At 36.1% G+C, this 12,979-nt stretch overlaps 1 protein-coding gene across 1 annotated transcript in view; it reads left to right on the forward strand.

Annotated features, from left to right (window-relative positions):
- The first annotated feature begins 6,733 nt into the window (after positions 1-6,733).
- The window catches only part of SYT4 (synaptotagmin 4), a 36,677-nt gene continuing 30,431 nt past the window's right edge, over positions 6,734-12,979 (forward strand). The window contains 2 exon segments of the mRNA XM_040419608.1: positions 6,734-6,770; positions 10,332-11,143. Coding sequence (XP_040275542.1) covers positions 6,734-6,770; positions 10,332-11,143 — 849 coding nt within the window.

Here is a 12,979-nt window from a genome sequence, read left to right on the forward strand (position 1 = left end):
GATGCTGTATTGTTTGTTACATTGTATATACTATGGGGCACATTTATTAAGTCCGAAGTTTTAGATAGATGGACGGCCTCTCCATAACTTTGGCGCATCCAGCGCCAGTCTAAATATAAGACAGCTTCCTAGGCGTATTTCAGTATAGTAAATTACCCCCTATGTGTTGTATAAGTATACATTATATCTAGTCTTCCCCTATAATGCTCTTCAGTGTTTTATACGTATACACTATGTGTTGTATACGTATACATTATTACTAGTCTTCCCATGTAATGTACTTCGGTGTTTTATACGTATATACTATGTGTTGTATAAGTATACATTATATCTAGTCTTCCCCTATAATGCACTTCAGTGTTTTATACGTATACACTATGTGTTGTATAAGTATACATTATTTCTAGTCTTCCCATGTAATGTACTTGGGTGTTTTATACGTATACACTATGTGTTGTATCAGTATACATTATATCTAGTCTTTCCCATGTAATGCACTTCAGTATTTTATACGTATACACTATGTGTTGTATAAGTATACATTATTTCTAGTCTTCCCATGTAATGTACTTCAGTGTTTTATACGTATATACTATGTGTTGTATAAGTATACATTATTACTAGTCTTCCCATGTAATGTACTTGGGTGTTTTATACGTATACACTATGTGTTGTATAAGTATACATTATTTCTAGTCTTCCCATGTAATGTACTTCAGTGTTTTATACGTATATACTATGTGTTGTATAAGTATACATTATTACTAGTCTTCCCATGTAATGTACTTGGGTGTTTTATACGTATATACTATGTGTTGTATAAGTATACATTATTACTAGTCTTTCCCATGTAATGCACTTCAGTATTTTATACGTATACACTATGTGTTGTATAAGTATACATTATTTCTAGTCTTCCCATGTAATGTACTTGGGTGTTTTATACGTATACACTATGTGTTGTATCAGTATACATTATTTCTAGTCTTCCCCTATAATGTACTTCAGTATTTTATACGTATACACTATGTGTTGTATAAGTATACATTATTTCTAGTCTTCCCATGTAATGTACTTGGGTGTTTTATACGTATACACTATGTGTTGTATAAGTATACATTATTACTAGTCTTCCCATGTAATGTACTTCGGTGTTTTATACGTATACACTATGTGTTGTATAAGTATACATTATTTCTAGTCTTCCCATGTAATGTACTTGGGTGTTTTATACGTATACACTATGTGCTGTATAAGTATACATTATTTCTAGTCTTCCCATGAAATGTACTTGGGTGTTTTATACGTATACACTATGTGCTGTATAAGTATACATTATTTCTAGTCTTCCCCTATAATGTACTTGGGTGTTTTATACGTATATACTATGTGTTGTATAAGTATACATTATTACTAGTCTTCCCATGTAATGTACTTCGGTGTTTTATACGTATATACTATGTGTTGTATAAGTATACATTATTACTAGTCTTCCCCTATAATGCACTGCAGTGTTTTATACGTATACACTATGTGTTGTATAAGTATACATTATTTCTAGTCTTCCCATGTAATGTACTTGGGTGTTTTATACGTATATACTATGTGTTGTATAAGTATACATTATTACTAGTCTTCCCCTGTAATGTACTTGGGTGTTTTATACGTATATACTATGTGTTGTATAAGTATACATTATTACTAGTCTTCCCATGTAATGTACTTCAGTGTTTTATACGTATACACTATGTGTTGTATAAGTATACATTATTACTAGTCTTCCCATGTAATGTACTTGGGTGTTTTATACGTATATACTATGTGTTGTATAAGTATACATTATTACTAGTCTTTCCCATGTAATGCACTTCAGTATTTTATACGTATACACTATGTGTTGTATAAGTATACATTATTTCTAGTCTTCCCATGTAATGTACTTGGGTGTTTTATACGTATACACTATGTGTTGTATCAGTATACATTATTTCTAGTCTTCCCCTATAATGTACTTCAGTATTTTATACGTATACACTATGTGTTGTATAAGTATACATTATTTCTAGTCTTCCCATGTAATGTACTTGGGTGTTTTATACGTATACACTATGTGTTGTATAAGTATACATTATATCTAGTCTTCCCATGTAATGTACTTGGGTGTTTTATACGTATACACTATGTGCTGTATAAGTATACATTATATCTAGTCTTCCCATGTAATGTACTTGGGTGTTTTATACGTATATACTATGTGTTGTATAAGTATACATTATTACTAGTCTTCCCATGTAATGTACTTGGGTGTTTTATACGTATACACTATGTGTTGTATAAGTATACATTATATCTAGTCTTCCCATGTAATGTACTTGGGTGTTTTATACGTATATACTATGTGTTGTATAAGTATACATTATATCTAGTCTTCCCCTGTAATGTACTTGGGTGTTTTATACGTATATACTATGTGTTGTATAAGTATACATTATTTCTAGTCTTCCCATGTAATGTACTTGGGTGTTTTATACGTATACACTATGTGTTGTATAAGTATACATTATATCTAGTCTTCCCATGTAATGTACTTGGGTGTTTTATACGTATATACTATGTGTTGTATAAGTATACATTATATCTAGTCTTCCCCTGTAATGTACTTGGGTGTTTTATACGTATATACTATGTGTTGTATAAGTATACATTATTTCTAGTCTTCCCATGTAATGTACTTGGGTGTTTTATACGTATACACTATGTGTTGTATCAGTATACATTATTTCTAGTCTTCCCATGTAATGTACTTCAGTATTTTATACGTATACACTATGTGTTATATAAGTATACATTATTTCTAGTCTTCCCATGTAATGTACTTGGGTGTTTTATACGTATACACTATGTGTTGTATAAGTATACATTATTACTAGTCTTCCCATGTAATGTACTTCGGTGTTTTATACGTATATACTATGTGTTGTATAAGTATACATTATATCTAGTCTTCCCATGTAATGTACTTGGGTGTTTTATACGTATACACTATGTGCTGTATAAGTATACATTATTTCTAGTCTTCCCATGAAATGTACTTGGGTGTTTTATACGTATACACTATGTGCTGTATAAGTATACATTATTTCTAGTCTTCCCCTATAATGTACTTGGGTGTTTTATACGTATATACTATGTGTTGTATAAGTATACATTATTACTAGTCTTCCCATGTAATGTACTTCGGTGTTTTATACGTATATACTATGTGTTGTATAAGTATACATTATTACTAGTCTTCCCCTATAATGCACTGCAGTGTTTTATACGTATACACTATGTGTTGTATAAGTATACATTATTTCTAGTCTTCCCATGTAATGTACTTTGGTGTTTTATACGTATATACTATGTGTTGTATAAGTATACATTATTACTAGTCTTCCCCTGTAATGTACTTGGGTGTTTTATACGTATACACTATGTGTTGTATAAGTATACATTATTACTAGTCTTCCCATGTAATGTACTTCAGTGTTTTATACGTATACACTATGTGTTGTATAAGTATACATTATATCTAGTCTTCCCATGTAATGCACTTCAGTGTTTTATATGTATATACTATGTGTTGTATAAGTATACATTATTTCTAGTCTTCCCATGTAATGTACTTCAGTGTTTTATACGTATATACTATGTGTTGTATAAGTATACATTATTACTAGTCTTCCCATGTAATGTACTTGGGTGTTTTATACGTATATACTATGTGTTGTATAAGTATACATTATTACTAGTCTTTCCCATGTAATGCACTTCAGTATTTTATACGTATACACTATGTGTTGTATAAGTATACATTATTTCTAGTCTTCCCATGTAATGTACTTGGGTGTTTTATACGTATACACTATGTGTTGTATCAGTATACATTATTTCTAGTCTTCCCCTATAATGTACTTCAGTATTTTATACGTATACACTATGTGTTGTATAAGTATACATTATTACTAGTCTTCCCATGTAATGTACTTCGGTGTTTTATACGTATATACTATGTGTTGTATAAGTATACATTATTTCTAGTCTTCCCATGTAATGTACTTGGGTGTTTTATACGTATACACTATGTGTTGTATCAGTATACATTATTTCTAGTCTTCCCCTATAATGTACTTCAGTATTTTATACGTATATACTATGTGTTGTATAAGTATACATTATTACTAGTCTTCCCATGTAATGTACTTCGGTGTTTTATACGTATATACTATGTGTTGTATAAGTATACATTATTTCTAGTCTTCCCATGTAATGTACTTGGGTGTTTTATACGTATATACTATGTGTTGTATAAGTATACATTATTACTAGTCTTCCCATGTAATGTACTTCGGTGTTTTATACGTATACACTATGTGTTGTATAAGTATACATTATTACTAGTCTTCCCATGTAATGCACTTCGGTGTTTTATACGTATATACTATGTGTTGTATCAGTATACATTATATCTAGTCTTCCCCTATAATGCACTTCGGTGTTTTATACGTATACACTATGTTTTATATAAGTATACATTATTTCTAGTCTTCCCATGTAATGTACTTGGGTGTTTTATAGGTATATACTATGTGTTGTATAAGTATACATTATTACTAGTCTTCCCATGTAATGTACTTCGGTGTTTTATACGTATATACTATGTGTTGTATAAGTATACATTATATCTAGTCTTCCCATGTAATGTACTTGGGTGTTTTATACGTATACACTATGTGCTGTATAAGTATACATTATTTCTAGTCTTCCCATGAAATGTACTTGGGTGTTTTATACGTATACACTATGTGCTGTATAAGTATACATTATTTCTAGTCTTCCCATGAAATGTACTTGGGTGTTTTATACGTATACACTATGTGCTGTATAAGTATACATTATTTCTAGTCTTCCCATGTAATGTACTTGGGTGTTTTATACGTATACACTATGTGTTGTATCAGTATACATTATTTCTAGTCTTCCCCTATAATGTACTTCAGTATTTTATACGTATATACTATGTGTTGTATAAGTATACATTATTACTAGTCTTCCCATGTAATGTACTTCGGTGTTTTATACGTATATACTATGTGTTGTATAAGTATACATTATTTCTAGTCTTCCCATGTAATGTACTTGGGTGTTTTATACGTATATACTATGTGTTGTATAAGTATACATTATTACTAGTCTTCCCATGTAATGTACTTCGGTGTTTTATACGTATACACTATGTGTTGTATAAGTATACATTATTACTAGTCTTCCCATGTAATGCACTTCGGTGTTTTATACGTATATACTATGTGTTGTATCAGTATACATTATATCTAGTCTTCCCCTATAATGCACTTCGGTGTTTTATACGTATACACTATGTTTTATATAAGTATACATTATTTCTAGTCTTCCCATGTAATGTACTTGGGTGTTTTATAGGTATATACTATGTGTTGTATAAGTATACATTATTACTAGTCTTCCCATGTAATGTACTTCGGTGTTTTATACGTATATACTATGTGTTGTATAAGTATACATTATATCTAGTCTTCCCATGTAATGTACTTGGGTGTTTTATACGTATACACTATGTGCTGTATAAGTATACATTATTTCTAGTCTTCCCATGAAATGTACTTGGGTGTTTTATACGTATACACTATGTGCTGTATAAGTATACATTATTTCTAGTCTTCCCATGAAATGTACTTGGGTGTTTTATACGTATACACTATGTGCTGTATAAGTATACATTATTTCTAGTCTTCCCCTATAATGTACTTGGGTGTTTTATACGTATATACTATGTGTTGTATAAGTATACATTATTACTAGTCTTCCCATGTAATGCACTTCGGTGTTTTATACGTATATACTATGTGTTGTATAAGTATACATTATTACTAGTCTTCCCATGTAATGCACTTCGGTGTTTTATACGTATATACTATGTGTTGTATAAGTATACATTATTACTAGTCTTCCCCTATAATGCACTGCAGTGTTTTATACGTATATACTATGTGTTGTATAAGTATACATTATTTCTAGTCTTCCCATGTAATGTACTTGGGTGTTTTATACGTATATACTATGTGTTGTATAAGTATACATTATTACTAGTCTTCCCCTGTAATGTACTTGGGTGTTTTATACGTATACACTATGTGTTGTATAAGTATACATTATATCTAGTCTTCCCATGTAATGCACTTCAGTATTTTATACGTATACACTATGTGTTGTATAAGTATACATTATTACTAGTCTTCCCATGTAATGTACTTGCCAATCCCTCTTTATGTCTGAACCAGACAAGCATGCCTTTTAACCATTCCTCTCCCTGGCCGCCTGTATCCAAGGAAGTGGAAGATAATCTCAGGCAGTTGAAATAATTGATAACAGCCTCCTCGATCTCCCCAGAGGGAGGGGGAGGAAGGCGCTGATCCCAGCCTTGTAGCGTCAGCATTGCGTCAATTTGGCCAGCAGCCTTGTCTGCAGCTGGAGCGGAGCAGGAGGTGAGCTGCAGTCAGCCCAGGAACGCCACTCAGCCCCTCCTCGCCTCCTCTGGATACAGACACATTCTCTCTCTCTCTCTCTGCCATTTTCTCAGGCTGCTGACTGTAAGAGGAGCAGAAAAGCCCACAGAAGAGATCTCAGCACCTCGGACAGCGGAGCCGCTAATATGGCTCCAGTCATTTCCAGCAGTGGGGAGGCTTATGGTAAGCAAGTTCTCTTTCTATAAAGTTGGGGGAAGGGGAGAGTCGCCTAATTAAAAACTATCATGTACTGTAAGTAGCAGTGTCATCATAAGTAACATATGGATTTGCCGGATTTACGTCCCTGTCGGGTGCAATGGTCGGAGATTTTTCCTTCATACATCCTTGCATATCTGTTCCTTTTCACTCCCTGGTACTTGCGGTGAAGTCTTACTATGGACCGGTCTTCATGTTAGGCTTTAATTGCTATATACGCCATCGCTTAAGCAGGGGTGTGGGCTAGCGGATGACAAGTTTGCAGAATGTGCTTCGAATATAGGTCGTTTTTGCAATGCATTGCTCCTCTAGAAGTTATGAGTGTTCAGTCATTGGCATTTTAAGCTATTTTTGTGGCTTTCATTCCATCCATCGGTAAGGGAAAGTCCGTCGTCTCCTTTGACTCCATTGCAGTAGGACAAGACTCATCCTGTCTCATATTCAGCCGTGACTCATGGCATGGAAACGCAAAGTGTTAACGACGTCACGCATTATCGACAACTAAAAATAGCTGTGCCGAACGTACTGTAAGTCTGTAGACGCCATGACAACTGCCGAAAGTTTCTTCCTTGCAGCGGAGGTCTCTGCGTGCACGGAGCTGCCGTGTATTGTGTAGGGCGATGGAGGCCGCCAGCTTAGGGTGTTGGAGATCTAGGTGGGGCAAGGAAGGGTAGGGTGCGACCATTGAGCGAGAGAGGAAAGGCTGATGATAAAAGTGGTCAAGTTTCTTGAGGGCGCTCAATAGCTAACAACTTCACCCTTATCAACATAAGCAAGGTGGAAGACGTCTTTGCTAGAGTATTTACTTAAGAGGGCAAGAATGGGGTCACCATAATGGTTAGATGCTCATGGAATCTTGCATTGACATCATTGAAAGAAGCATGTGCCCTAAATGCTGCTCCACCTGTAATGCCTCTCTATGTATCTCCCTTATGAGGACACTATTTGTAGTTTATACACTTTACACTATATTTTATGCAGCCGTGGTAATCAGAATGACATACTTTACTTCCAAAGATGACTTCCAGTCCACTATATATCTACATGCAGGTGAAGACGTCTTTGGTGCAACTTATACTTTGCTTTCTTCTTTCTCTTGACATATTATAGCAACCATGGCATCACTAAAGGCTACTCCACTTGTAATAAGTAAAGCCGTCGCTGTGCATTATTTATTGTCATCGCGGTAAAGAACATCGCCCACTTCCATGATGAACAAAGGAGGATATTGTCCCTCCTTGTAAAGAAGTGTGGGTGGCTTCTCTTCTGGTGAAGGGGCGCCCACACGTTAGAGTTGCCTTTGGCGCAGCGTTTACTTTTGCAGTTTCCCTCTAGTGACATTGATAGGTTAACAGTTTGACACTTTCCTCTATTAGAAGAAAGATGGCACTAAATGCCGCTCCACCTGCAGAGGCACAGTAAGCCGCCTGCCTATATAGACTTGTTTCCATAATAACCTGCCATGGAAAAGAAAAGTTTGTCCAATGGTGATTGTCTTGTCAGCGATGATTAACCGTTTATTAGGACTGTTACATTAATCAAATAAATTACGAAGAATCCCCAGAGCCATGGACAGAGCCCGCAAAGGGGTTAAAGGTTGATCCAGCACATAGGTTTTAATTGCACAGGCTATGGTTACATAAATGAAAGGGTTAAAGTTGGAGGCGGCACATGCAGTGTCTTATACATGCCCCCCCCCCCCCTCCCCCTTGACATGTTGCAGAGCTCAGTGCTGGGCTCCTGCTGTGTGATGATGGCTCAGCAGTCACTGTGCACCGTACCACAAGGTGCCATCCTTCATGGACCATGCAGAGCGGAGAACCCCCCCCCCCCCCCCACTGTGCCAGTTCTGTTCTGCTCTGCACGAGATAAGGATTACTGAGCTCTGTCCAAGGAGTGGGCACCAGGCTGGGGGATAGATGGACAGACAGACATATATAATGAGTGATAGATAGGTATGAGAGAGAGAGATAGATAGATAGATAGATAGATAATAGATGATAGATAGATAGATAGATAGATAGATAGATAGATAGATAGATATGAGATAGAGAGATAGATAGATAGATAGATAGATAGATAGATAGATAGATATGAGATAGATAGATAGATATGAGATAGAGAGATAGATAGATAGATAGATAGATAGATAGATAGATAGATAGATATGAGATAGATAGATAGATATGAGATAGATAGATAGATAGATAGATAGATAGATATGAGATAGATAGATAGATATGAGATAGATAGATAGATAGATAGATAGATAGATATGAGATAGATAGATAGATAGATAGATAGATAGATAGATAGATAATAGATAGATAGAGATAGATAGATAGATAGATAGATAGATAGATAGATAGATAGATAGATAGATAGATAGATAGATATTAGATAGATAGATATGAGATAGATAGATGATAGATAGATAGATAGATAGATAGATAGATAGATATTAGATAGATAGATAGATAGATAGATAGATAGATATGAGATAGATAGACAGATAGATAGATATGAGATAGATAGATAGATAGATAGATAGATAGATAGATAGATAGATAGATAGCTTGACAAAGGCTCCATAGAGAGAGCTGAAACGTTGCTGTCTCACATGGGGAAATAAACACCCTGTTTTTTTCACGGATTACTGTGTGCTGCCTTGGACTTTCTTTATACATAGATAGATAGATAATTAGATAGACAGATAGATATCCAGCAGTTTCAGCCTATTTTAATGAACTCATAAAACATCACATTTCTTAATATACATTAAAATAAATGCCCAAGACAACTCTATTATATTGACATTCTCAGCTCTGCTACATCTGTACGGATATTTTTCAATCAGTCGCAGTAAAGCTGGATTTTCCAATTCCTATTTATTTTGGGTCCTTTGAGAACCGTTGACCTGTGAAAAGCATACATCATTGTGCCACGTGACAAACACCGCCCTACTGCATTGTCGAATTTACTTCTGCTACATCCATACTGTACCTGTTTTTTTTTTTCTTTTTCTATCTACTTGTATGACTGCATACAACACGACCTGGTTAGCAGGCTTTTTTCCGTGCGTATAATACTTGTAATCTTCTACATGAGCAGGATGTGATAATTTACGCCTTTAGATCTCAAAGAAGGTGAAACATATTGTGTTAGGCTTTGATATTTTATTGCTGGCAATGTCTTGTTTTGATGTTAAATTTAATGCTTGGCTGCTTTATTTACCTTTATGTTATAACTAACTTACATTTTACAGATGTCAAAAATTCTTAAATGTATTAAAAAAAAAAAAGTCCCATAATCAATTCAGCTCTGCTACAACTGCCTATACATGCTGTGCAGCAAATTATTATTTGTTGTAGTACCACAAGTTACCAGCAGGTGGCGCATATTATCTTTTTTACTTCTATAGAAATTAAGTATATGTATCCTTCTATGGGGAAGATAAACGAACACTAGTTTGCACTTTTTTATTCCTTTCTATGTTAATTTGTGCTTTTCATATGTTTATTTTCACAGCCGAAATCCCCACGATGGTTGGACTCATAGGTGCGTTCGGTCTCGTGTTCACAGTTTCCCTTTTTTCCTGGATCTGTTGCCAACGCAAATCCACCAAATCCAACAAAACTCCTCCTTATAAGTTTGTCCACGTGTTGAAAGGTGTCAACATATACCCTGAAAATCTAAACAGCAAAAAGAAATTTGGTGCAGACGAAAAAACTGAATTATCACCAAAGTCGCACATATCAAAGACGTCCCTTCATCTTGACCTGGAGAAAAGAGACTTGAATGGCAATTTTCCAAAAGCAAACAAAGTGAGGAGCTCTCCAGATCTAGAGGATTTTTCACAGCCTCAAATAACAGAAAAAGACAAGAATTCAATCTCTCCTGAGAGCATCACCTCCACCTCATCTCTGTCATCTGCCGAGAAACAAGATAAGCTGGGAACGCTCTTCTTCTCCTTAGAGTACAACTTTGAGAAGAAGGCTTTTGTGGTGAACATCAAGGAAGCCAGATCTCTTCCAGCTATGGACGAACAGTCAATGACTTCTGATCCTTACATAAAAATGACCATCCTTCCAGAGAAAAAACACAAGGTAAAGACAAGAGTCCTCCGGAAGACGCTTGACCCAGCCTTTGATGAGACCTTCACCTTTTATGGAATCCCTTACAGCCAGGTTCAAGATCTTGTCCTCCACTTCATCATCTTAAGCTTTGACAGGTTCTCAAGAGATGACGTCATCGGAGAGGTCTACTTCCCTCTTTCTGGGATTGAGCTGTCTGATGGAAGAGTGTTGATGAACAGGGAGATCAATAAGAGGAACATCAGGGTAATATTCTGAATTATTGCGTTCATTAGTGTTGCCCAGTTTGTTTATTGATCTGTCATCTTGACATTTTGGTCTTCAGATGATCATAACTTGATTTTCGTTGATTCTAATTACATTGTTTGAGGCCCAAGCTGTAATGTAAAAAAAAAAAAACACCTCATGATGGCTGCTAATTAACCTACTGGTGGACCGTGTTTGAAGTTTAAGAAAGTTGAAAACAGTAGATATTGATTGTCATTGTCTATAAAGAGGACAACATGGCTACTCTCATTAATGAGGATCCTTTGAGGTTTACACAGCAGTTTGCTTGTCCCATCTATTACCTCAATGTATTATTGAACATTGCCTTACGTGACGGTACTCCATCTCTAGAGAAATCTGTTTCCCCAAGAGAGAGTAATATACAGTATAATATGTATATTAATCTCTCCTTGGCAGTATATACAATAAAAAACCTTCAGGGAGGTATCTGCCCACCCTCATTGTTTTCCAGAAACCTGCAAGGAAGCAGCTGCCTATCCTTAATTATTTCCAAAAACCTGCTGTAAAAGCTGCCCACCCTCAGTCATTTCAAGAAACCCGCAGCGAAGTGACTGCCAACCCTCAGTGATATCAAGAAGTCTGCAGGGAAGTGGCTTCCCATCCAAAATCATTTCTAGAAACATGCAGGGAAGTGGCTGCTCATCCTCAATTATTTAAAGATACCTGCAGGGAAGTGCATGGACGTGACTGTCCACCCTCAGTGCTTTCTAGAAATCTCCAGGAAAATGGCCTCCCACCCTCAATAATATTAAGAAACCTGCAGGGATGTGACTGCCCATCCTCACAGATTTTAAGTAGCCAGCAGGTTGCCCAAACTGAATCATTTCAAGATAGCAGCAGGGACATGTCTGCCCCCCATAAATTATTTTTAAAATCCTTCAAGGAAATAGCTGCTACCCCTCAATTATTTCCAAAAAACTGCAGCAAACTGACTGTCCACCCTCAGTGATTTCCAGAAACCTGCAGGGGAGTAGCTGCCTACCTTTACTCATTTCAATATATGGTCAGTGAAGTGGTTGCCCATCCTCAATGATTTCCAAAAACCTCCCAGGAGGCAGTCGGTCACCTTCCATTACTTACAGGTATTTCTTACCAGATCTTTGCAGGAGACATAGGTACCTGCAGAAGGCAAACCAGTAAGAGGGAACCTGTCATCAACTTTATGCTGACCTCACTGGGGATAGCATAAAATAGTGACAGAAATGCTGATCTCAGCGGTGTGTCACTGATGAGCTAAAAGTAAGTGGTTGCCGAGAACCAGCATCATAATCATTGCAGCTCAGGCCTTGAAAAGAGTCAAATCTACCTAAGAAGAGTCCTGGTTATTATAATCTCCTGAACTCTCACCCATCTGCTGATGATTGGCAGTTCTCTCCTAGAGAGAAAGGGAGAAAACTAGGTAGAAGACTGTCAGTCATCAGCAGGTGCAGTGGCGTAGCTATCAGGGATAAAACTTGTAAAAAAAAACGCAGCACTCGCTTGTCTTCAGTATCCAAAGGTTTATTCACCAATACAGTGAAAGACCACACAGGTCGAAACGTCGCACTGGATTGGTGAATAAACCTTTGGATACTGAAGACAAGAGAGTGCTGCGTTTTTTTTTACAAGTTTTATCTATGTCTGGGGGAGCTTCGGACTAGCTTCCAACACGGATGGCACCACCAGATAAAGGAACAGTATTTTTTTTGTCGTTGTGCTGCTACACTTTGTTTCTTTTTCTATGGTAGCTATCAGGTAAGCAAGGGAAGCAGCTGCTTCGGGGCCCGAGCTTGGCCTGGGAGCAATCACTGTACT

The sequence above is a fragment of the Bufo bufo genome, chromosome 2, assembly GCF_905171765.1.
Source record: "Bufo bufo chromosome 2, aBufBuf1.1, whole genome shotgun sequence".
NCBI lineage: Eukaryota > Metazoa > Chordata > Amphibia > Anura > Bufonidae > Bufo > Bufo bufo.